Genomic DNA, 27,473 nt, shown 5'->3' on the forward strand with positions numbered 1-27,473 from the left:
AGTTTAGAATGAGGGAATCCAAACATGCTAACCTGATCATTTAGCAAAACTTCATTGGCATAACTTTTTGTAATTTTAGGTATGTTGTGTTGACATCTTTCACTCACACCAAACACGTCATATTAGCAAGCTAATGTTAGCTTTGTCAGTTCATTCAGTTGGCTGCACAATAGTTACACCTGGCAGTTAATGGGCGCAAGTATTAAGTGGCAACGAAAATGTAAAAAAGATCAAGCTTGTGTGGTGTAATTGATTTAATGATGCGTATGCCTGTAAGTTATAACTAGGCTAAGTTTGAACTTCCGATAGCTGGTGCAACCCGCTTTAATCTGGAGAAGGTTGCAGGGCTTCCAGTCTTTGTCTCATTCCCCAAACTATGAATGTACACTACACTACCAACTGTTCCTCAGCATAAATGGACATTTTCATCTTTGTAACTGTTGGCTGAAAAACATAGAGTTCTTGCTGGATCAACACTGTTTCCTCTATTCTCATTCATTGCTCAGTTCATCCTGCCTACTCCAGCTAGAGTCTAACTCGAGCCAGGCCAGACCGGCCAAACCCTGACAGTTTAACCTTCCTCAGAGGTCGCTCCTATTCTTACAGCAGCCCGTCCAGCAGCCTCCTGCTTCAGCTCAGGCCAGCCCCGTATAACCAATCATACCCCTATCCAGGCCCATTCTGCCGAGATGAGGGATGAAAGGTCCGATTAGGGCCTGCTGGAAGTATTCAGCACGCAGCCCCCGCCCCACCCGGCCCATCACCCCAGCCAGCGGCCCCTTCTAACCAGCCCCTTTCCCCTCGGCCCTGCGCCGCTCCGGGTTGTGATTGACATGTGAATTACAGTGTGTGGTGATGATAATAAGAGCGCTACCCGGGGCCAAGCCTGCGCCTTCCAGCCAGCAGCCAATCCCAGCTGGCACGACCTGAAAGACAACCGCTGCCACCATCTGAAGAGGCAAATAAAAATGACAAGCTAACTGTTAAAGAACGGCAGATTTTTCACGTGTTGTTTTGAAAGCTTTTGTGGCCCTGCCAGATTTTTTTCTCTCTTTTCTCCCAAATTTTCACTCTTCTTCGCCCCCCGACCACATCCAGATATATGAAACCCCTCATTTATCGGGGCAATCTAAAAATAATTCCCCTCCACTGTGGCGAGGCTTTGATAAAAAATATTTGTGTTCAGAATGATTGCGCTCAGTGGGACAAAAACAGATAAAGACGTGTGTGACTGTGGGGTTTTTCAACAACCTCCCACCACATACGCGCTCAAAACGATGGTTTCCCCTAAATAATTACTACTTCCCTTCACCATGCATGTTACCAACACCAAAAGGAGCCCTCAACACATTTAAAGTGCTCACTTAAACACACGGTATGTCATTTCTGCCGCTAGGGGTCTCTCAATCAAAACAATAACAAAAAATGCAGTTTGACAACGTTGTGAAGTAGCGTGGGATCATGGGAATTGTCATTGTTAAACAACCACCATCACAGATGAAAATCTACCTGATGATCATGTTCATGGATGAGAAACGTATTAAAGTTTTATTCACGTTATTTTTAGTCACATTTATTCACATTATGTGATTTCATTCTAAGGAAAATAATAGCTAACGTAACGTTACCTTGCTAACTTACCATTAGATGACTGCCCATACCGCCACTGTAGCTAACGTTATGTGGCGAATTCAATTCAATTCACACATCTAATATGTGTGGCTTGGTGGCTGGCATGAGTCATTGTAGCACATTGTAGCAGGCTAGATCGATATTGAAAGATCATAAATCTCTACTGTATCACTGTGTTGCAAAATGGCATGCAGTTAATGAAAAAATGATGCTGTGTGGCAGAAGAAATGCTATGTTACTGTTACTGATTAAAATTCTCTGACATTGTATTCCTTCCTTCCTCACTCTCTGACATATCATCTGGTGCTTCCTGTGTTTCCCCGGGAAAGTTATAGCAACTAGAGGGGGTAAAGGGGATATGACGCCATTGACATGTGACCGAATGAAATGCATACATAGGTGACATTTTAACGTGGAAATGTTACATATTATACCTTTACATCGGCTAACAGTCTGTTGTTCACACTTTTATCCAATCAGTCCAATATAATGTTACACATTATGGTATTAGGAAATTACCATCTAACAGCCTGCGGATTAGTTTTCCACCCCTTGACATCCTTCTGGGAAGAGGCCTGCTTGGCAGTGCCGCCCCCCGTCTGAGCCGTCACTCCGAGGAGCTGATGAGATGGAGAGGAGAGAAAAGGCGCTCGACTGAGATCCTCACATGCAGAGTCTGACTCTCATTATCAATTATGGCTGTTTTTGTTTCTTTCTACCGCAACCATTAACCACACAGTTACTGGCAGTCAGGGAGGGAGAGAAAGGAAGGGAGAGAGACAGAGAGAGAGAGAGAGAGAGAGAGAGAGAGAGAGAGAGAGAAAGAAAAGGCAATTTTCATCAAAAAGAATTAGCTATCCAAACAAGTGAGATGAATGTGCCATAGAGCTGGATTCACTGCGGGCCTCATGAAAGCGTTGTGGACAGATGAAGATCTATATGTGTTTAATAGGAAGAGGGTGAGTAGCAAGGGATAACTAACGGCTTAGGAGGAGAAAGAGAGATAGAAGGGGGGAGAGGGAGAAGATAATTCACAACACACTTGCGGTGAGAGGAGGAGGCTGCGTCTTGGCAGAGATGTGGCTCTCTTCTCCTCCTTTCCTCTTGCCCTCCTCCCTCGTTACCCACCCGGGCCAGGCTGAGGCAGAAGGAGCCAGTGAAGGCTGGATGCCGTGGCACATGAGCCATTAAATCTTCCTACACTGTGGGCAGGGGGAAGGCGGCAGTACCAGGCCTCGTGCCCAGGTTCCTCAAGCGCTGCCAGCCCAGAGACCCAGAGAGCAGAGAGCAGAGGTGCTGCACCGAGGGACAGGGACAAACAGCATCTGTATCAAGACAAGAGCAGCTGAGTGTTGACATCTTTAAAGGATAAGGCTGGCAAAATGTGTTAGTTTTCATACAGTCAACAAATCCCAAGAAAAGACCAAACCAGCTTTAACTCACAGGGTGAGATTTTCCTCTTCGTCATCAGCAGCCAAATCAGATTGAACACACATTTCTCTCAGAAACAGCTGATTGGAGGCAGAGAGTTTTGGATGCTTTCCAACAGCAAATCAAGGGGCGAGATTGCAACTGTGTTGGCAGACACAGTCAATTAACTCGTACAGTCAGAGAGGGATGTGATCAGCGACCAGAAGCAGAAGCCATGAGAAGACTCTGCAGAAGAGGATCCCTGCAGGGACCCGACAGTCTGAGAGACGCTCCGGACCTCAGACAGCTGTACCCCCTGAGAGAGGGACAAGAAGGAGGTTATGAGTAGCAGATGTGACACTACACACTCACACACACACACACACACACACACACACACCATGGAGCTGATGACATGTCAGGGTCAAAGGAATTTGTCACTCTGTAATCGGTCATGTTGTAAAAAGCTTTGACTGGTTGCCTTCAGTCTGTTTCTGCTCTCGTCTTCTTCTTCTTCTTCTTCTTCTGTCTATTTAAAGTAGAAATGGTAGAAGCAGCCAGTAACAACATGAGTACCCTAAATAACAAGCAGCCTGTATGCTACTTAAAATCCTCACTAAAGATGAGGCTTTCAGGGTCAAACGGATGTCACCAGTGTTAGAAATAATCAGCACATCATTGTCTCAGCATGGAGTGTGTGTGTGTTTCCCAGGTGAGCCTTCACTCATGACAACACAGAGAGCTCACATCCCATCAGTGCCACAACACACTAAGTGTGTGCAGCGGTCTATATTCAAACACTCCACATATGTCACGGCGGACGGGTGGTGGAAGTTTGACGTTTGGCAGTGAGTGGGCATCCGCTCCGGCAGCCCATGCCCAGAATAACCCTCACACACACACACACACACACACACACACACTGCTCAGCATCAGGATCCAGCTTAAAACAAACCATCAGGGGGGCCGTCACATCCACTCAGCACTGAGCAACAGACAGACAGGCCTGTTTATAAACACACACACACACACACACACACACATGCATTCATTTGTGAGCATGTGCACATATACAGTACAGACAGACGCCTACCATCATTTTACGGCTGGTCGTGATTACTCTTTGGGCACCACCAGCCTACAGCTACACACACACACACACACACACACACTTCAGCCTAAGTGTCAGTCATCAAGTCATAGTGGAAACATGGCACAATGAGTGAGCAAAGCATTTGTATTGAAATGAAGGGGAAAAAACTATTTAATTCATAAAAGCCATGTCCCTTTAACCAGCTAACCCTCCATGATGAAAGCGATGCACTTGAGCCTGCTGCAGTTTGCGGGTGCACGTTTCAGTTGATGATGATTCACCAGTGAGCATTAATTGGGCCGTTTTCTACACAAATCAACAGCGAGCGAGCGGCCCTGAAGGCGCCAAATGATCGGAAAGCCTAATTGCAGCTGGTCATTAAACTTCCGCCTTAATGGAAACCTGAGGGCCACCGCGCTAAATTGGATTTGAGTGTCCTGTTTCCGCCAGGCGTGCGTGTTGTGCGTAATAAGAGGAAACATGTGTGCCAAACATCCCCGGATGGGACAAAACGCAGATTCGCGCTGGATTAAGAATGAAAAAGAAACAAGGAGAAGCAGCTTCCTGTTGTGCTCAGCGCAGCCGGGCGTCACTCGGCTGACACCCCATAATCCCATGACGAAGATTTATGAGCTGACTGCTGAAGACAAGATGGAAAAAGAATCCCTCACACAGGACTGGAAGGAGTCTTTTATTTCATTAAGAGCCGGTTGTTTCTGTGGCGCGTGTCCCTGCAGGCCGTGTGTTTGGGATGCACTTCCGTTACAGTATTTGGGAGAAAGCGACAAGTTGGGCAGGAATAAACATAAATCCAGGCCGCAGTCCTGAAACAGGTTATGATGACAGAGAGCATGTGATTCCGGTTGGTCATAGTTCTCCATTTCCCGGCTGTTGTCAGAGATTTCCATCACCAGGCAAACCAACCGTGCCGTAAACACAGCCCTCATTTGTTTTCTCCTCACAGCAATTATATCATGTGATTAAAAAACATTTTAAATAGAGCCTTCACCGACTAGTATTTGTGTAAAGCGGATCTATTTCATGTCGAGCAGTAATGTAATAATCCCGAGCTGTCATTACGGCCCAGTTTCCCCTCCCCTGTGCGCCGAACTCCATCTGATCTCCGCACTTATGAGAACCAGACTGGCGCACACCCTCACCGGGCACCGCAAAGAGAGAGAGAGACAGAGAGAGAGAGACAGAGAGAGAGAGCCCTTCTTCTATACCGGAGGGGACGCGGAGACAAGAGACCGCTTTAAGGAAAAGCCTTCAAATTAATATAGGAAATGTTAGCTTCAACAGAAACGCAGCGAGTTTCATGGAGATATTTTACCTTCCAGATGGTCCGAATTAAAAGACTTAAATATTTGTGCCTTACACTCCCCCTCCAGTGCTCTAAAATGTTCTTTCTATTTATCTATCGGATGTCTAAATGGAGGGAAGCAACATGGAAAGCACGCAGGTCAATCAGAAAGCTTCCTTGTGCTCAAACAAAAAAAAACCGAGAGAAAATGTGCTTCACTAATTTCATTTAAATTGGAGACTGAAATCCTGCCTGTGTTACTTCATCAGCTATATGATGTTTCACCAATTCGTTTTATTATTATTTTATATTTTTGAATCCACTGAACCTGCATTATATCACAAAATAGCACAAACCTAAAAAAAACAAAAAAAAAGTCCAGATTTTACCGTTCAGCCTGAATGGCATCATCATCATCATCATCATCATCATAACACCGAGCGTAAAGAAGCTGCTGCTGGTTGTCCTGTTCGCTCAAAGGCCACTGAGACCGACCGAACACTGCAAAAAATATCTGTTTTTTACTGAGTCCAGTTAGTTTTCATCAGCTAGTAGGAAAGTGTCAATTAATTGCATAATTTGACGTGTCTCCATGCAAACAAACTGAATTCAATGACTGTCTTGAGTCAAATGACACTTGTTGATTCTGCTAAAGTAATCTGCTTCATTTTGCATCGTTTCAAGGTCGTGATATTTCCAAAAGGAAAAATGTGATTGCTTTTGAGAGAAAAGTTTTTATTTCACCTTTGCAGTAACATATATGTCCGATTGGTCTCAGGAAACTAGGGTTTTCAGGCCGGGATAAGTATCAGGATGGATATTTTTTGCAGCGTAGGCCCATGTGGAGGAATGCACGCTGCGCTCTTCCCTCCCTCTCTGTGACGCAGAGGGGAACCAGAGGAACAAGCCCTCAGCGAGACAGGGAGGAAAGGGGAGACACAGACACGGATAAAGGGGGGAGAGGGAAATATTGTAGTGAGGAGGAGAGGCGTGCCAATAATCAAGGATTTTGGATGAGGGTGCGCGTCTTGGAGAACACATGGGAACGCACCGGATCAATTACGCAGCGTCACGGGGCCGCCGTGAGAGAAGAGGGGCTCCCTGAGGTGCTGCTGCTGCCTGTTCTGCCCCGTCCTGTCCTGAATCAGCTGGGTCAACTGAGTCTTGTGCGGGACAAAGTCAAAGTGCAAGCGGATACACGACTCGCAGAAAGACTTTCGCCAAGATGCAGGGTCTGAGTTCCCGGGCTCACGCGTTTTCGGTGGAGGCGCTGGTCGGGAAACCCTGCAAGAGGATGAAAGTGTCGGAGGGACACGAGTCAAGTTCAGCTGGAGACACCGGCAGCGACACGAGCATCTTCACGGGTGAGGCAGGAGGACTGGCGGATTTTCGAGAACACCTCATTGCTTTAATATGCACGCATTTTACGCACAAGATGGAACAACGAAACCCATTACACAACCGGCAGCTTGCAAGTTATTTGACTTTATTAGACGTATATTTCATTAATTTGTTACATTTTCCCAATTGAACTTATGTCTGTATTCCATCAGTTAAAAACCAAAATGATCAAATTTAATTATTTTCTAGGAGAAAAAAGTTTTGTAAATATTCTCCATGTTAGTTTCCAAACTGGAGCAACTTTCTGCCTGTTTCTTTTTGTAAGATAAAACATTGGTAATGTCTACAGCTTGTTCAAGTCAGAAAGTTAAAGTTGCAGCTAACTTGCAAATTGTTTTGCAAAACAAAATGTTACTTATTATTGCATACATTACCAGGCTTCCTTTCTCATGCCAGTCTTTGCCCCTTTACAGGCCTGAACGAATATCCAGTCAGTCAGACGAAGAAAGCAGGTTCAACACCGAGGAGGGCAGAGGACCCCTCCTGTGACCCGGACAGACAGACTGTCAGATCAGGGGCTGAGGAGGCTGACCCCGGCGGAGAGGAGAGCAAGCCGAAGGAGAGCGACTGCCGCCCGGACAGAGAGGTCCGGGTAGACCTGCAGGGCTCCGAGCTGTGGAAGAGATTCTATGAGATCGGCACCGAGATGATCATCACCAAAGCTGGCAGGTACGAAACGACCGATTTTATAGTGATCTGTAGCAGCAGGGAGAGGGCTTACACTGTTGCAAACCATGGACTTTATGCATTGTTTCTACCCTGCAAAGCTTCCAAACTCCAACCTTATTTGGCCTACATATCCAGGAGGAACAGTAACTGTTGGACAGGCAGTTACTGGGTCTCTTCTTAATGAATGGTATTATTTGGGCTGTCTGTGCTTCATTATCTTTACGCGTAAAAAACTTGACTCATCAGCTAAAACGAAACAACATTCCCATGCAATCTTCTAATCCTTTACTCTTTCAACAAACAAAAAAAAAAGTGATAAAAAAAAAACCATTTCAAAAGTCAGTTTAGAAATAAGAGCAGGCCCCGAACTCTGCCGCCAAACAGGGACGACCTATAAACCTGGGGTTTAAAAAAATATGTGCCTTTCGTTTTCAATCCGTCATAATTACACGTTAGTTTCTGTGATCGAGTGTCTGTTATAAACCAAGTGCAAGCTGGAGGAGTCATCATCAATGATATGATATTTACATGAACCGCTCTGCGGTCACAGGTGCGCGTTTATCAGCTGTGAAGCGGCTCTGAAGGCGCTGCAGCGGAGCCGTCAGTTTTACTTTGTAAACTATTTAGCTGAGCTCGGGAGTTATCGGCTAATATTATATAATATTATAATAATATATCGACTAGTATTTACTTTGTACTATAACATGTAGAAATATACTCCATGGACTATACGAAATATATAGAAATAGAGTAAATATATATATATATATAATTTACTATATATATATATATATATATATATATATATATATATATATATATATATAATTTACTATATATATATATATATATAGTAAATATATAGTAAATATATTTACTTATATATATATATATATATATATATATATATATATATATATATATATAATTCCATATATATAGGGAATTATTAAATTCTGTCGATCTGAATTAAACGTCAGACCGGTTTTATAAGATCCAGGACTCAGTTACATAATGCCATCTTGTGACACAGAGATATTCTTGGTCGATCAAATTAACTTCTTCATCTTTCAGTTTCAGAAAACCCATCTGTGGTCTGATAGGTGGCCATGTGCGTCTTTATTTATTTTTTTCTTCCCAGAAATGAGTTATTGGGACCTAACTACTTGCTGAAATCTAGCTTCCGTTTATTCAATTACGGAGAACACACGCTATAAATCTCGGCAGTGAAGATGCCCTCACGGCCCCTCGAGGTCCCTGAACTTCCCTCTGAACTTGGCCTCCGCAGGCAGGAAAGTTGCAGTTCTTGATCTCTTTCTGTGCGGGTTTTATGATGCAAAATCCAGGCGGGCTAAACACACCTTTACCCGTTTTAAGAAAGACTTAAAAACGGATAAAACGTTGGCTAAGTCATTTCCAAATTTCTGCTGATCTTTCTTCTCTTCTCACCTCTCGTCCATAGGAGAATGTTTCCCTCTGTGCGCGTCAAAGTGCGCAATCTGGACCCGTGCCAGCAGTATTACATCGCAATGGACGTCATGCCCGTGGACTCCAAACGCTACAGGTGTGTGTGTGTGTGTGTGTGTGTGTGTGTGTGAGTGTTAAATGAATCAAACTCCCTATTTATCTATTGGTTAATTTACTGTCACGTGCATACCCCCGCAGGTACGTGTACCACAGCTCGCAGTGGATGGTGGCTGGGAACACGGACCACTCCTGCATCTCCCCCAGGCTCTACGTGCACCCGGACTCGCCGTGCGCGGGAGAGACGTGGATGCGCCAGGTCATCAGCTTCGACCGGGTCAAACTCACCAACAACGAGATGGACGATAAGGGACATGTAGGTAACCCATCTGAGCACGAGCTGCTTCCTCTTTCTCTCAGACAGTGATCACGTGTGCAGTGTAGGTCCACAGGTGAGACAATGGTGGGAGTGGGAGTCTTCTTGTTTAATATTATTATTATTATTATAGGATTATTTCCATATATTGATTTGATACTGGTATGCATAAGGGTGAAGGAGCAGCAGAGTCAGTCAGTCCAGTCCTGCTTGGATTGCTGGCACACACACACAGACACATATTAGTCCAATACTGGAGAGCCTGTATGTCTTTCAGGGATGGAGGAAGTGGAAATCCTTCTCAACTTCCTGTAAAGGTTCAGCGATGTTGCAGATGGGACAGATGTGGTGACTGGGGAGGCTATAGGAGGCTTTTCACTTGATCCTGGTGTTTATAAAAACCACCCTGCAATCACTATGTGTGCAGGATTCATTATTCTGGTGTGTGGTGAAGGAACGTAGAGACTGTGAGACAGCCTCATGATCTCTGCTGTTGTTGTGGTCAGTTTAGCACCCTGCATGGCCGCTTTGGTTTGAAACAAAGTGTTGATCGTCTTACCTCTTTTGAAGATGACACATATTGCTGTTTGGCTTTGGGTATTTCAGAAAAAAAAAGAAGCTTTCTATTACATATATAATATTACCATATATATTTTTATTTGGCTTCTGCCTTAACAGGTAAAAAGAAAATCCCCAAAGCAGTCAAACATTTTACAAAATACCTATACAAAATACATATATATATGTATATATATACATATATACATATATATATATATATATATATATATATATATATATATATATATATATATATATATATATACATACATATATATATACATATATATATGTATATATATATATGAAACATCCAAAATGAAAATAATGAAAATAATAACATGCAAAAATGAAAATAATAACATGCAAAATTGGGAAATCAGTTTTACTCAGACAAACTTCTTTTATTTCGTACAAGTTTCGTACTTGAAACCTGATTGTTTAATTTTTTGATGTCAAATTAAAATCATGACAATTTCCATGAAATGGTTAGTTAGTTGATATTTATATGATACAGTAATTGAATATCTGATGTTTTGTTAGTATTATTTGTTCATTAGCGCGTTTTACCTAAATCTATATCCGTTTTAATGTACACACAGTAATACTATACAGTACTATACAATACTAGTATTATTGTGTTTTCATAGATTATGGTGCTTGTTGTTACGTTGTTGTAAATTTCATGTTTTGTTTTATTATCATATTACCTTCATATATCACCTGTTGTAGTTCATTTGCGTAACTGAGGAAATTGATTTGCATACACATCAACGTGTATTTAAATGTGTGTATCTTTAAGAATGATTTGAAACTTTTTCTTTTAACAACATCCACAAACTGCTGGGCAATTAATGGCATGCTGTAGAGCTGAAACAATTCATCAATTAGTTAATTAACAGAAAAATGAACAGTAACTATTTGGACAGTTTCATTTTAATATTATAGAGTTTATAGAGTTAAATATGGTAGATTCCAGCTTCTGAACCACAAAGATTTGTTGCTACTCTTTGTCTTATGTGAGTGAGTGTAAATTTGGTATCCTTGGGTTTTTGGACAAAAGAGGCATTTGATGACGTCACCTTGAGCTTTAGTAAATAGCGATGGATATTTTTCACTATTGTCGGACATTTCACAAACCAAACAATTAATCGGTTGATTGAAAAAAAGAATCCTCAGATGAACCGATAACCTCACACTTACAGCCCTAAATGTTTCTTACTGCAGTTCAACTTAAAGATAATGATACAATGGCGGCTCAGCTTGTGCAATTTCAAACATCCTCTTCATCTCTTCATCCAGATCATCCTTCAGTCGATGCATAAATACAAGCCACGTGTGCACGTCATCCGGCACGACCCTCGGATGGACTTGTCGCAGATCCAGTCGCTGCCTGCTGAAGGAGTGCACAGCTTCTCCTTCCCAGAGACCGAGTTCACCACAGTCACAGCCTACCAGAATCAACAGGTAACGCTCACCGAGACTGTAACTGATCCTGAAGAGCAGCAAAAAACTGTAACATGATCTCAAACAATGGATTTGACCGACGGGTTTAGGGACTTCTTATGAAACACAGAAGAATACGATATATTCAACATGTTTGGTTATTTGCTACTGTAGAAATCTGTTGCATATCTGATGTTACGTATTTACATTCTACATTCTTTATGTGCCAGAAATATGAAGAAAACAAATATCTTTTCAATGGTCGTGCACATGGTGACAGTCCTCAACGATCCAATCAACAGCTCAAAAATGCTTTAATGTGGACGTCATGATGGTGATGAGGTCTGTGCGGTCTCAGCAAAATCATAAATTGCAGCGTCCTGATTTTCTGCCGGGCCAGTTGCTCAGAGTTGCTCAGAGAGGGTGTGTGTGTTCCTGTGCAGGGGGAGCTGACCCCACTGTTGGCCACCATTCCTCCAGTAACAGAGCCGTCCGCGGGGACTGCCAGCTCTTTTCATCAGGGCTCATTTTACGATCAGCAAACGTATTATTACAGAAACTCAGTAACGAGCTGGACTGCTGGAGTCCACAGCCCATTAAAGCACCAAATAAAACCTGCACGACCTCCGAGAACCCTGTTTGACATGGCCGATCGCCCTGGGTGCTGCTGGGAGATGCGGTCCCTGAGGGCGAGAGCCCTGCCACTCTCCAATGCTGTTGTAAAGCTGAGCTCATTGTTAGCTTAACACATCAGCGGCTGACATGTCCACTCTAACCCATGTCTGTTCCTCTCCCCTGGTGCAAGATCACGAAACTAAAGATCGACAGGAACCCGTTCGCCAAGGGCTTCAGAGATCCAGGAAGGAATAGGTATGGAAAACCTCGCCAAACATCAACACTTGCTTTAGCTCAGAAAGTACTCCATCGAAGGGCCCAAGAGGGATTTAAGGTTCAACTACTGACATTTGACACCACATAAAACCTTCAAATGAAGTTGAACTGTGTAGTGCAGAATTTCACACCTCTCAGAACCACTATTTAAATACCTGGAATAACATTATTCAGTGCTTTTACAGTATGTGTGTGTGTGTGTGCTTGTGTGTGCAGGGGAGTGTTGGATGGCTTGTTGGAGTCATATCCCTGGAGAGGCCCTCTCAGCTTGGACTTCAAGCCGTTCACCATTCAGCTCCAAGGTGCAGCTCTTGTTACGTCTCTGCTTCAAGCTGTTTTTGTCTTTGTGATTCCAGTTTCTGACGTCTTTTTTTTTTTCCGACAGGGAGCTCAGGGTCGCCCACCAGCAGCTTGAAGAGTCTCCTCCCTCTCTCCTCTTCTTCGTCCCTTCATCCGTTCTCCGTCTCCACGCTCTCCTGCCAGGACGCCGCCCTCCACACCATCGCTCTTCCTCTCTACGGCAAGGCTTCCACCGCCTCGCCGCCGCCCGGCAGAGCCTTCTCCTCCCTGGGAGCGGACAGACTGAGGGGCCTGCCCCCGCTGCCTCCGCTAACAGACCTCCCGCTCCTCTCGGTGCTGCAGGCAAAGAAGCCTCCCCACTGCAGGGACCCATGTCTTCACGGGTCCCCGGGGAGCTCCCCCTGCCTCTTCCCCCTCCACAGCCCTCTCAGCCCTCAGGGGCCTTCTCTCTTCCCTCATCTCTCTGACAATGCGGGCCCCTACTGTCTTTACCGCTACAGCTTCCCCCTGAACCCCCAGCTTGCAGCTATTTCCCGGCACGCCAAACTGGCCGAAGACACCACAGACTGTCTGCTGCGCCAGTCTCCGTGGCACCCGACCACCAACCACTGCCTCTGACAGCTGGACCGCACTTTCAGGCTCCGGCCCATTGAGTGTAACAAGCCAAAGCTTATTGCAACAAAACAGAGGGGGGCTGATTCTCTATTCGAGCAAGACTCAGAGGAACAATAAAGACAGAGCTGTGGCTGTGGGGATGTTTTGTAACTGTGTGGGATTTACCAGCACAGAAACTGATCCTAAAGCAGGTCACGAGCTGCTCCTCGTCACTGTGCACACTCAACTAGAGCCACAAAGCCCAACATTGGAGTGTGTAGACAGGATGTAGATTTTAATTTGGGACAGAAAGTGCAGTTCCTTTGCCTCTTGTCCCGCCTTAACTACTTCACACGCTGTAGTGGTGTTACCAAAGAGCATCAGCAGTAGGACCTGAGGTATGTAATATAAACATTAATGAACTGTTAAATGTTAAACTGACTATAAGTGCCCATTAAAGTATTTTTCATATGTTTTGTTCAGATCATACGCCAGCATCGAACATGTTCTTTTTCCATACGTACAGTTTGTATAAACAGTGAAAGAGGTGTTTTACAGTTGTATTCACTTGGATATACAATGTATACAGAAACACATATGTGCTGTTGTGCAACAGGAAGTGATTTTGAGTAAGAAATGAAACAAAAGTGTGTTTTGTGTTTTTCAAGCACTGAATCTCAGTGTCAGGCTTGGCCACCCCTGACTAATAACATGAGCTCATCAGGTCTCTGTGATTTTAGGGGAAGAACAACAGCTGCCAGGATTCAGCCGGCCAGTTTCCATTCCTGTACTTTATTACCAATAACAGGGCTAATCAGAGACGCATGGGGGTGAAAGGGTTATTCTATACATGCCTTTATGAGGTCTTTAACCAGATTGGAATAAGGCTACTTGGCCTCTAAAATGTGCTAAAGCAGCCGCGTCATCGCCATTGTAGTGATTGTTGTAACATTGTTCCAGGACCAACAGTGAATCAATATTGCTGTGTGAAGGCTTCATGTGGGAGGCTTTCAGAAAAGTGAATTCTAGTGTGCCGAATGAAACCCTCTCACTCCTGTGGGCCAACATAATGCTGTGTTTTTTTGTCCATACCAAAGGGGGCACGCCCGTTCAGCCGCTGATGTGATAATTCCTGCCTTCAGCTCAGACTCAAAACCCTGCACCATCCCTCCCTCCCTCTCAGCAGAGCTAGGAACAGCGGTTTAGGCAAAGCGGGGGAAATGGCCTGTTTCCCGACAAACGGTCATAACCAAACAGCAATTTACTTGTCATGGCCAAGCAAAGGCAGTGAGCTAATGCGCGCTGGACGTGGAAATAGCAGGAAGGAGTTAATTGAGGAACTCAGGCAGGGGATGGCCCGGGCTTCAGTGCGCGGTCAGGTGCGCTTGCTATCAAACAGCCTGCCCTTTGTCTGCAGACAGACATAATCTGTGCTGGTTATTCGATACTGTCTGTCATTTCCATGTTTGGCTGTGCAGGACAATCATTTTAAACTCCCGACTAATTCCTGATCTGTCAATTAGACAAATTGCTTTCATACCAGGAGAGCTGAAATCTGCACCTGCCGCTCTCCAACAGAGTAATACAGAAACACACATTACATAGAATAAGATGTGAGCACCTGTCATTATTAGTGTCTAAATATTGCAAGCGGTAACGTTCGGAAGATTAGCTTTTGATTAGGGTGTTTGTGTACTTTGTATTTTGCAGCAGCACAAATGGTGCTTGATGAAACAATGAGTAACAATGTACGAGTCACTCAACTTACAACAGCTTTCCTAGTAAGAGAAATAGTTTGACGTGATGGGAAATACCTTTTTTTGCTTTGTTGCTGAGAGTTAAATGAGAAGATCGAAAACACTCTCATGTCTGTACGATAAATATGAAGCTACAGCCAGCAGCTGGTTAGCTTAACTTAGCATAAAGACTGGGAACGGGGGAAACTAGCCTGGCTCTGTCCAAAAGAAACAAAATCTACCTACCAGCACCTCTAAAGCTCACTAATTAACACGCCTTTTCTCATTTGTTTAATTCGTACAAAAAACAAAGTTTAAAAACGGCATTTTGTAGTCTTGGGACAAGTTATGTGGCGAGCTATTTCTCGGCGGGGTGCCGCAACATCCTTCATTTTTACACTTCGGCTTTTGTATGGATTAAACAAACAGAGCCGAGCTAGCTTTTTCCCTCTGTCTCCAATTTTTATGCTAGGCTAAGCTAACCGGCTGCTGGCTGTAGCTTCATATTTAATAGTCAGGTCAGGTATGAGAGTGTCAATCATCTCATCTAACTCTCGGCAAGAAAGTGATTAAACGTTCGCAAAGTGTCGAACTCCTTCTGAATTCCTTTGTTAGTTTGTAAAGTGGTATTTGCTACTGCTCCGTTCATACTGGTCTGTCTTATCTTATCAAAGACCCCAGAGTCAGTTGAAAACCACTGTTGAGTTAACCTTTTATCAGCCTGTCGATGATTTACCACGCTGTTCGCCTCCCCCAACATTGTTAATTTCCTTGATAATGTGTCAACATAATCCTCTTGAAGGTGGTGGCTGGAATAACATGGAAACTGCGCTGATTCGACTTTGTAATAACACAAGGAGGGAAGTTTCTGGGCCGCTCCCGGAGTGATTGACAGGCAGTAAAGGGAGAGAAATTTGACTCTGAAGTCATTTGTTTCCAATCATGTGAAATGGCATCCTGAAACAGGAGAGAAGCTCGGCAGAGAGTCGGGACGTGTAAATATACTCTGCCTTCATTAGATTAACATACACGGCACACACACACGTCAGTTATCTCCTAATAATAGCTGCCATACATTCGCTCACAAGCACTCAGAAGTACACACACACACACACACACACACACACAGTCCTTTGCCCAGTCAGCTCCGTGCCCTCCAGCCTCGCTCGTATTCGGCTCTGTGAGTCTCTTGTGAAGGTTTACACTGGACGCTATTTTCTCTGCAAACTCAATAAAAGCTGGTTATTTATCAGGTCAGATTATGGGACGTGACTGAGCTCAGCTGTAAAGTTGAAAGTGAAACCAGCTGTGGCTGAAATTGAATTACTCTGAGTGAGTAATGTGAAAAGCAAGGGCAGTTTAACAGTTATTAAGCGCTCCTCCACTGCCCTATCAGCAGGCACACACTGCCCAAACTATGTTTTGCCTCCTGGATAGTGAAACTCCTCTCCTCTCGTTGCACCACTGTTTTCTTTTTCTCTCAAAGACCTCTTCTGCTGCTGGGAACATCAGCAGGTTAGTTTTAAATACGGACGGAGACTCTGAGATCCTCCTCTGTTGTGATCAGAAGTCTTGCAGCATTAGATCACAGGAGTGCTGACAGGACCAGGAGCCTACATGGATTTGCATGTTGTTTTGTATTTGTGTGTGTGTGTGTGTGTGTGTGTATATGCTTACTGCTTGCAGTATGGCCACAAGTGTGTGTAGACACGGGTCACTGGGGCATTACATCGGCATGTGCTCCCTGACAGGCCCCTGTCCAACAGGAGCAGAGGTTAGATGAGTGGAGGACAAACTGCTTAAACATGTGGCCTGGCACCTGGCCTGCATGTTTGTGTGTGTGTGTGTGTGTGTGAATTTCCCATTATCAGAGAAAGTGTTAATGACCCAAACAGCTCGTGTACTTTCCCTCACCTCTCTGTTATCACCTTTACGCCCTCATTTCTGTGAAGTGAATTTGGAGGTTTTTCAATACTTCCTTCCTACTTCTACTGTGCCACACCTTAAAGGGAATATATTACACTTTTTACTCCACTACATTTAATACAGTTACTTTTCAGATTAAGATTTTACATACAAAACATATGTTTTGTCCCATATAAAATATGATGCACGGATTTACAATTAACCACCCCAAAGTATATAAAGCAGTAACCAACTACAATATTAAAGTATGTCTTACATGTAAATGGAGTCAATAATAATATGATAATATAACACTGAGCGGGCCTTTTCATCACCGTCCTGTGAACATCTGCTTAACATGGTTGAAGAAAAACACCATCGCTTTCAGCTGTGTGACAATGCATTTTTAGATCATCTTAATTCTTAACTTTAAGAATTAGGAGAATTTTCTCAATCCATAAAGAAACACTTAATCATTCAATTTTCCTGAAATTATCACATTTCCAAATACATGGTTTTCTTTGAACAGCAAGGTTTTGATAATATAAAAAAAAAAGAACATTTCGTTACAAAAACTGCTGTACTTTTACTCATCGTGGAGTATTTCTACTTTTCTACTTATATAGTATACTTATATAGTTGTAGTTACTTTACAGATTAAGATTTTAAAACGTGACAAACATAAAATATCTGCTGCATTGTTAGATAGTAAATAAAATTACCAGACATTATGTAAAATATTAACATTATGTTAAAAAATTAGCTCCACTAGCTACAGCGGCCAGCTACAATATTAAAATTCCATGTTAACACATCTGTAGTAAATCTGATGATTTAATCTATACTAACATAAGAATGACAGAGGCCATTTTTTTCTGCATAGTTTTACTTTTGTTGATAACACTTGTACTTTACATGGTGGTATTGCTACTTTTACTTGATTAAAGGATCTGATTACTGCTATTCTCCTGTATCTGCTAAACCCACCTTCACTTTAGCTTTAGAACAGTCAGGGTCACATGAATGATCCTGTTTAACATGGCATCTTAATGTACTTAAAGTCTTTACCCGTTCTTGTTCGGCTGATCGTTTAGTCATCAGTGGAGCTGTGTGTTTGAGTGCAGGGTGGCTGAAAGAAGGCTGTCAGCACTCAGCTCATGACCAACAAACACAACGCACACTCTGACCCTGGCTGTCCATCACACGGGGTCCATCCCTCCCCCCAAAAGAGAGAGTGTATGTGCTAATTCCTTCCCCCGTCTGATGGACCTGAGGGGGATTCTACAGGTGCATGTGTGCATTTGTGTGAGTGTGTGTGTGAGAGAGAGAGAGGACCTCTGCCAGTGTTTTTATTTTATGCAGAACTATAAATCAACCCTTTTAGAACAAGAGATGTGAGATATTCTTTTTCTCTTTGCCCATATCTCTGACAGAGGAATAGATGGTTCGTACCTCTTTTTGCTTCCTGTGTATGACAGGTTATCACTCCTGGGACAGATACAGCAGAGAGAGGGGGGAATAAGGAAAGAGACGGACAGTGATTGAGTGAGAATGATGCTCCGTGGCTGATGTATCGGATGGCAGATGAGGGGCTGGGGTGAGGGTACGGGGTGGAGAGAAAAGAATGATTTAATGTTGGCCTGGACTCTCCTCTCCTCTTATCCTCGCCCCACTTCTTTCATGTCTCAACCCAGGGTCGACCCGCCTGCTGCCCCAGATGGTGCTGTCTGTCTGGGCTGCCCTCTACAGGATGTGCCCCCCTTACCCCCACAACTACAGACCTATACTCGCTTAATTGATTTCAGGGGGGAAGGCCCTCTTTCTCTTCTGTTTCACACACACACACACACACAGACACACACACACACACACACACACACACAGACAGTTTGCCAACAGCTAGTGCCCCCAGTGCACACACACATACACGCGGCTGGCGCTGTGCGCTGTCAACGCTAATTCAATTTGAGACGCGGGAGTGTGACTAACAGCAGACCTGCAGAGTGTTTTACCATATGCACCACACACACACACACACACACACACACACACACACACACTCCTAACAGTCATATCCACTGGTATAATAATAATGTAATTCCAGAGGCACAAGTCCTATTAATAGATCTCATCTCTTCCTTTTTTTCTCATTATAAGCAGTCAACAACTAGAGTAACACCTTATTAACCCCTTCAACTTCACGGCCTAACCCAGAATGAATTTACAACACAATCCAGCAAAGTGAGACACGCTGTAGTTACAGCGTGTTCAATTTGAAATAACTGGGTGGAAGTTTGTCGGTTACAACAAGAAAGTAAATACAAGCACAACGATTTAACGAGGATGATTTCTCATTTGAATTGCATTTTAACATAGTGTATACTTTTTTCAAGACACCACATGTTAAAGATCACATTTATATCGACTACTTCCATTGTTTTGATACTACATAGAAACATGCAAGATATATAAACAAGACTAAGAGTCTACAGCCATGCTAATGTCAGTATGCTAACATGCACACAATGGCAATGCTAGTCGGATGTTTAGCAGGTATAGTGTTCACCATCTTAGTTTAGTGTGTTAGCATGCTAACATTTGCTGAGCACCCTAGAGAGCCAAACCAGGAAAAGAAAGAAGAAAAGTGTTTACAGTTTGAAGCACATGGGGCAAATGAGAACTCTCTCTTTGTTTGATTTAGCCTGAGGCGGCAGTTGCCTATGTGAGGTGATGAACTGTAATGTAATAATGAGGCGTGGCACACAGTCCATGCTGCATTCATGTGTGTAGACACAAAGACGGGCAGACAGCCTCAATAAAGAGTAGAAGCCAAGGCTACATGTCCATGTTCACGGGTTGTTTGACTGTAAGAGATATCGGGGTGGGTGATGGGGTGAGGTGAAATCTTAATGAAGCGTGCTCTGGAGAGCAGGGATGGATAGGGCCAGCTGTATCCATGCGCGTGTGTGTGTGTGCACGAGACAGTAAAACTGATTAAAAGCAGCGTTAACACATCTGACAGGAAGCAATGGTCAAGAGGTGAGTGGAAACTGGGGAGAGCCTTGGACTGGAACGATTAGACACACACTTATCAGCAGCAGCAGCAGCAGCAGATGGAGAGTGGGGAAAGCCCTGGGCAGCAACGATTGGTCACACATGCCCGTCGATATCCAAGTAGAACCAATCAGCTCGGCTTCCTGTGTTTGACCTGACCCTTCACGCATTGTAATAGAATATTTCAAATTGGAGGCTGAGGAGGAGACAGAGGACAAGGAGAGGAAAAGAGGAAAAAGGAGCCTGTCCTGCCTCACTGTATGAAACTTTTCCATCTCAAACTCCACCTTAAATAGATGATGAGTCTCTAAACTGTCTACACTGAACTGATGATACGCTGTAACAGAAGAACTGTCACTATAAAACAACTTTAAAAGGTACACCACAAAGAATATAAACAAAACAAAAAACAATATACACATATACTTGTTTATATTATATGTGCTATATATAAAATTCTCATAATATATACTATAAATATGCAGCATAAAGATTTAAGTTGAAGTTCACATAAGGACATCTGGTAACACTATATTTTGCAGGTCACTAATTCTTAAATTTTTTTTTATAATTTCTCAGGAAGTTTCCTAGGAATAACCATGTAATCTGGTACTAATCCTGGGGGAAATGGGAATTTTCTAGACAGAACTGCTCCATTTAAACGCAAGTAGGGCTGCAACTAGAGATTATTTCGATAAATAATGAATAAATAAATCTGCATTCTTTTTTCAAATAATTGATTAATCATTTAGTGTATGAAACCTTAAAAAGTAGTGAAATAATGCTCATCACAACTTGCCAGAGCCAACTTGCCCATGGTGACATCTTCAAATGTCTTCATCTGATTTATTGTTCTTTCAAAAACACACATAAACATTAATTCATTATTAGTTTATTATTGAAAACGTTATCATTAATATTCTGTATGTTTAATTGTGCGCTTGCCCGCAGACAAATTTCACATTTTTCCATGTCCAGCTGACCTGATGTGCACTGACTAAAAGACACTCTAAGTTATGCTGAAATAAACAATGGCAAGTTTTCCTGGTGAACACTGTCTCCATTTTCCAATACGTGTCAAATTACATAGTTGTTTCAAGAAAATGTCTCTTGAAAATGACTCAGAAATTACAGACCTGTAAAATAGTGTTACATCAAATTTTATTCTCAAGAAACTGGGCTTCAGCAACACGCATCTTTTCCTGCTGAAAAGCTCGTGACTAACCATCTGGACATATTGTTTCATATCCTGTGTGTGAATCATGTAGTAGTCTAACCAATCCCCCTTGTTGTAATTAGAGCTTTTTCACAGAGCCAGCGTGTGTGGCTCTGAGCAGCTACAGGTCAGCCACAGGGACAAGACCACCGGCCCACCGGATCCCTGCCTGTCAGCAAGTACCGCTCCTCTAGGAGTGAGGAAGAAAGCCACTAGGTATCAACACCTGACACCCACACATCCACAAACACAGGTTTCCCCCAGAGCAGTGCTCATGCAGGCGCTGTCTCCAGCACATCTGGAAGAAGCATCCCTGCACACATGTTGAGATGCACAAAGCGGAGAGAAAACAGGCCATGAAAGACTCTCCTGGCTTTAATCATACTTAAAGAGATGGCCACTGAAGGTTAGAAATAGATTTAAAACAAAACTTACCAAATAGATTTTGTGGCTCTGACAGCAGAGGGACATGGAATTTTAATTCCAGGTGATCTAACTCCTGGCAGAAATGACTGACAGCTGCTGGATCACTGGGGCCAGTGTTTTTCTGGATAACTATAACGACTGAGGACTTGAAGAAGTATGTGCGTAATAGGCAAAATAGAGACTTGTGTCAGTCTGGGGGCACTGATGATGATTGTGAATGTAGTTAAGTGTGTGCTGATGATGATTAGGAAGGACACAAAGAGGGTCAGAGGTGGCTGAGTGTCACTCTGGAGGACTCCCATCAGCTACGGGGCTGCGGGTGTGTTCATGTATAGATATTTGTGTGTGCTTGGACAGCACCTGTAATGGCTCCCAGCTGAGTCTCGCCTCCCCCTGGAATATGGAAAACTCTGTGTGTGTGTGTGTGTGTGTGTGTGTGTGTGTGTGTGTGTAAAATGAGGCACTGGCATGCGAGCGGCAGAAGGCCGCTTCCTCTACAGGTGACACCTTTGACCTCTCATCTGTTCCCTGTTGGAGGAGAGAAAGAGGAGGGGTAAAATGGAAAAAGGAGGGACAGGGAGGCATGCAGCAGAGATGCAAAAACACAGCTATAAACTGTCAAAAAATGTGACAAGTAAAACGTCTTAAAAACTTTTTTAATGACTCTCTGTTGCTGCATATAAGTGCGTGGTTTGAGAGTGGTTACTGCTACATGCAGAAAATCAATGATATTCCAGCTTTCTCAAAAGCATACTCAAGGCAAACATTTACAATGAGCCCTCTTTTTGGGTGAAATATAACAAATAAAATACGTTTGAGTTCCAGCAGTGCAGCCAAAATCTGGAGCAAAACACAAAAGGACAAGGCAGCAATACTAGAGGTCCCCACATCTTCAGTCATGCAGGACATTCTGATACAAGCATGCTCTTAGCAATATCCAGTCAGTCACTCAGTAAATAAATAAATAAATAAATAAATATATTGGTCTTTGCATTTTATACATAGTGCATAACCAGTTTGGAAAGAGGTATTAGCTATTAAACAGTACACAATTGTTTTTTCCTCAATGATTTGCACAAAGAATCCCATCAGGGAATATGTCCAACTTACACCACCTTAAAATAAAGAACCATACCAGCACAGTAGTGTCCTATTGCTGAGCTAATAAATAATCAGAATACATGTTAAATATGAGTGTGCATATGAACATTACTATAGAAGGACTGTAAATATCATGTTGCTTCCTCTCGGTCCTTTTCTGTTATGAGACAGCTCTTTATTTCTCCTGCAGCTCAGAGGAGGGCACAGAGCTTGCAGGCACATGGCACCTTTCGTTTTGTTTGTTCTCCACTTTTTCACTCCCTGTCTCTTCTTGCTTCTCCTGCTCTCCTCTCTCCTCGTGATCTCGTCATTTTCTACGTCATTATGACACCTGGTCTCGCAGTCTGGACAGCCTCTGGGAGAGCTCATCCTGAAAACAACACAAAACAGGTAAAACAGTAACGGGCAGATCTGGACAAAGATACTATTGTATTGGTAATATTTTGAGACAAATATTTTCCTCTCAAACTCCACTCCTATCTTTATCTTATTATAGTATTAGTGGCTGAAATAAAATCAGTCAGTGGGGCAGCTCAAGAAATGGCACATAAAGTGATACTTCTCAGAATATCAGTCAATCGTAACAGGCTTGAAAGGTGGAGGCATACATTTTGTAGTTATGTCTCACGAACAGCTGCTGTGGTCATCTTGAATTCTGCTGGTTACAGTGGATTCCACTGGTGAGTTGTCATAATGGAAAATGTATCAAAACATATTTAGGAACAACTTGCTCATACTTCCTGCCACACAATCCACCTTTCTGCCATTGATCCGTATGATCGCAATGTTCCAGTCATTGTTCAGATGAAAAAAGGCTTCTGTGTCACGCTATCACTCTCCATGAAGACAGAGGAGTGTTTTCAGAACTTTCTGTGGATATTTTAATAATTTTGTTCATTGGGAAGACTTGTCAATGTTAGAACCTATGTACTGTACATAATTAAAGGGAGTGTTTCAGTGGAGTATCACTTTAAATTTCCATTTGAGTGACACTAGTAACTGAAGATAATGTGTGAATTTCTGTTTCTGGGATGTAAAAACACCAAAAATAGCAACAGCATAACGATAAGAGTGGATGTGTTACCTGCTCTGGTGATGCCACAGATGAAGCCAGTGAGGTAGTCTGGCCTGCAGGAAGCTCCAGGTTAAGATCCAACCTAAAAAAACACACAACAGTTTCACCATCATTTCTGCTTGGCTGCTTAGCTCTTAAAGAAAATCAACAAAATGGGGGATATCAAAATTGTAGCATTATTCTTAAGGGGCTTTTTTGTAAACAGATTGTAAAGAGATTTTCCTTCCAAGATTTTTATATGAAAGTCCTTTAAATAAAGTATAAATAAACTACTGTTATTATTTTCAAATTGTTTGGGGATATGGGCCATACTCACCCTGCTTCATCAGCCATCTCATGCAACAGCATATCCACTTCATTCTAGGAACCAAGCAAACAATAATTTCAAAAATATGTGTTTAGAGGATTCAATGTCTGAATTATTACTGGGGTTAAGCCTTCATAAGTGGCCACAGGCGCAGAGTCTTCCCTGGTTGTAAGAGGAGAGTGCTTATAATACCTGAGGTGTAGTCAGAGTAGTGGTGTTGCCCATTGTGTCTTCCATTTGAGCTGTCTGCACATCCAGAGTTTCAAATTGGTTTTCAAACTTGTCCATTAATGCAGAGATCTGTAGAGAAAGATCAACACAGAAAACAACATTCCCAAAAATCTTAATTAACATATTCTGTTCCACTTTGTTTGTGTGTATGTGTCTGTCTGTGCTCATGTCAGCTTTTTACCTTCTCCAAGTTCATGCTTTTCAGTGTAGAATCCATAGACTTGACCACTCCCGACATGGATTTAGATACCTGGGGGGGAAAAAACAGCATAAAATAAAGTGCTGAGGCTGCTTCTCACTTTTTACTTTTCTTGTGATTCAAAACAGGATCAGGGTATTTGAAGTCAGAAAGGGAGATGGATGTTAACATGGAATAGCTTAAAGTGATGTATCCTTAAATTTCCACTAGGTGTCACTTTTACCTTTTTAACCAGATACTCAGCCATGACTACCTCTCATCCTAAAAGCATCCCTAATGTTTCAAGGAGGAAAACCAGCGCACAAATAGATGTCAAAATTATGGTAATTGAGGTGATCATATAATACTATTGTGTTAATGTTTCATGAGACAGGCAGCAGTATTACAACAACATACTGAGGTTGTAAGGGGTGTTTTTCGGCAATGCCATCTCACACTGTGCTTCCATCTCTATAGACAAGTTATATTCTATGAAACAGAGTAGATAATGAAAGGAATTTAAAGAGGCTGTCACTCATAAGAGCTAGAAGTTAAAAGCCTTAAGTCTAAAGCACATCTAATGACATTATGTAACTGGTGGCTTTTTGTTTGCATGTCTGCTAGCCTTTTTCCGCTCACTCTCTTCCTTTGACTCCTTTGTGTAGGACTTTTGAGTGAGTGAATTACACTCTGCAGCTGTTCACCTTCTGAAATAAGATGTATATATGTACATATACCGTATAAGCACATAATTATTATGAGGGAAAGGCCATTTGATTTCTACATCTTTGTCAGTGAATATAGAGGGTCATTCTCAATATATCTACCCAGGAGGCCGTTGGGTTAATAAAGTGGATAGCTACTGTCTGGATCTGTTGTTTTTCAGAAGTTACAATGCTGGGCCGCCACCCTGGCTTAGGGGTTAAGACACTCACCATGAGCCTTTGTTGCCAATCTCTCACCTCCTTTCTATTCATCTCTTTCTATTATTGCAATCTAATAAAGGCAGGAAATGGCCCCAAAAATAATGTTAACCAGGCATGACATTAAATGTAAAAGGTAGGAAACAAGATGGAATCATCATTCGTGGTGGAGTTGATTTTTCCCTACAGCAGACAGTACAAGCCTCTGCACATAAATTATCTGGCAACACTCTGAAGAAGAGTTTATCTTGAAAAACGGATGAGTGACTGCAGCAAAAAGAATAGGTATGTTGTCATTTAACTGTTTTACGTAACATCAGAAAACAAGTCTTCTATAAACCATTGACCTGCAATCCTGACCTGGTTCATAGTGACAGCCGTCTGGACCCTGGAAGCCACAGCATCCACACGTGCACTCATCCTCAAGAAGTTGATGGACTGGTGCTTCTGACGGATGGCGTTCTCTGCATGGATCCTGGCTGCCTCCATGTTACCCTTGTGGATGGCCTGAGAAACAAAGTAAAGAGAAGTACATACACGTCTATAGCTTCACTGATCGCCCAGCTAGTCCCTGGATCCTCGTCTCCAGTAAATCCACAGTTTAACATGCCCACCTGCTTCACTTTAGATTTTTCTGCCCTTTCCTCTTTGTCACATTTCTTGGAGTTGCGCTGCAGCTCCTTGGCAGCAAACTTGAGGTTGAACAAGTGTTCTGTGTGGCTAGTCAAGGGATGGTTAATTTTAGTAGTGGTATTAGGATGATAAAACATATACTGAATATAAACTGAAGCACCCAAAGACATTGAGCTAATCCAACCCAACTCAGTGCAGGCAAGACACATTGATTTTCCTAAACAAGTACAGATTTAATCAAAGAGTCATCAAATTGGGCGAGCTAGTTAGCCTACCACCGTTTTCCTTCATCACTGAATGACTGGGCAGAACTGACAAGCTAACAGTTACTGCAAAACAGGACTAAGTGTTAGATACCAAACCAATCTTACATTTGTATACCCACTGCTACTGCTAGGAGACAGTATCTACCGTTATGCATGTTAGACTTCACATGAAAGGATACTCTCCATATTCGACATGATGAAGGTCTCTTTCTGAGACAACTACTCAGTCTGGTTATGTAACGTTAACGTTACAAAGTACATCCAGCCACTCACTTATTTCCCAGAACTGTTTGTTTTGATTTTATTTCCAAGCTAGCGTACATTCGTCACTGTAGCAAGGCCAGAGTCTTCACTTCTGCGTACTTCCGCATTTGCTCAAAATCAGTTGGGCAGAGTGGCAGTTCCGCATTTGTCTCGCAGTCAAAACGACTGTCTCGTAATTGCTGGAACATAATTTTTCGTGCGGTAGAGCTTTTGTAATTCATTCAGGTAAGAAAAAACTTCGTAAACAGCTCATGCAACATTGAAAATTAGACGTTCTCATGTGACGCATGCGCGGCACTTGATGTTTAAGCAGTACTCACTATTCACAAATCCCCCTTCATATTATATACCCAGCCTATGAGTTAATTATAATGGGTCCATGCGCGATATGAATTGCCTTTTCTACTGGATAATAGCATCGATTCGCCGGAGCGATGGTTGGACCCATAGACATGTGGCTAGACCATGATACGGGAACTATCTTGACTTGTCTTTATCTTTGAATACAATCGCTACTGTCTACCTTTCACCGTCGTCACACGGTCACGATTTTGCATGGCGTGCTCGCGCCTCCTACGTCACGACTGTTCGAGAAGTGGACGGGCGCGCGTGTCCAAGGCAGACAAGTTCCATCCTGGCTAAAAATAGTTTGTACCCGGTATCGGTAGGTTGTGGTACACGTCTAGTGACGTCATTTGTGCTTTTTTGGCGAAGGAGTAAATTGACCTTTTCTACAGAGACACTCGCTGCCTGCTTTAACGCTTTCAAACATGTTTCTTTCTCTTTATTTCTGAGTATGTAACATCTGTAACCGTTCTTTGTAGAGTTTTGCATGGAGAGAATGGTAGTCTGGACTGGTCTGTGAGCTGACGGGGACACTTAGAGGGATTTAGGCTAGTTGGTGCTGAAGAGATGGAACACACGACAAGAAAAGGCAGCATGAGGAGAAACAGGATCTGTGGTTGTCCGGAGAGAAAAAAAAGGTTCCGGTGTGTGCGTACACCGGCCAGCCTAAGGG

At 42.9% G+C, this 27,473-nt stretch overlaps 2 protein-coding genes across 2 annotated transcripts; one reads left to right on the plus strand and one right to left on the minus strand.

The window, feature by feature from the left end:
• Nucleotides 1-6,663: 6,663 nt before the first annotated feature.
• On the plus strand, nucleotides 6,664-13,164 carry tbx22 (T-box transcription factor 22). Its single transcript, XM_070913644.1, has 8 exons — nucleotides 6,664-6,802; nucleotides 7,253-7,508; nucleotides 8,971-9,072; nucleotides 9,174-9,348; nucleotides 11,212-11,376; nucleotides 12,161-12,225; nucleotides 12,463-12,548; nucleotides 12,632-13,164. The coding sequence occupies exons 1-8, from the start codon at nucleotides 6,664-6,666 to the stop codon at nucleotides 13,162-13,164; spliced, it is 1,521 nt and encodes a 506-aa protein (XP_070769745.1).
• An 8,982-nt stretch (nucleotides 13,165-22,146) lies between these two features.
• On the minus strand, nucleotides 22,147-26,492 carry LOC139290989 (charged multivesicular body protein 1b-like). The gene is made up of 8 exons (XM_070912852.1): nucleotides 26,371-26,492; nucleotides 25,907-26,004; nucleotides 25,653-25,799; nucleotides 24,373-24,441; nucleotides 24,153-24,260; nucleotides 23,970-24,013; nucleotides 23,663-23,735; nucleotides 22,147-22,948 (listed from the first exon to the last, which is right to left on the minus strand). Exons 1-8 carry the CDS (start codon nucleotides 26,384-26,386, stop codon nucleotides 22,901-22,903), a joined length of 603 nt encoding a protein of 200 aa, XP_070768953.1. The 5' UTR covers nucleotides 26,387-26,492; the 3' UTR covers nucleotides 22,147-22,900.
• Between the last annotated feature and the right edge of the window lie 981 nt (nucleotides 26,493-27,473).

Source organism: Enoplosus armatus, chromosome 10 (genome assembly GCF_043641665.1).
Source record: "Enoplosus armatus isolate fEnoArm2 chromosome 10, fEnoArm2.hap1, whole genome shotgun sequence".
NCBI lineage: Eukaryota > Metazoa > Chordata > Actinopteri > Centrarchiformes > Enoplosidae > Enoplosus > Enoplosus armatus.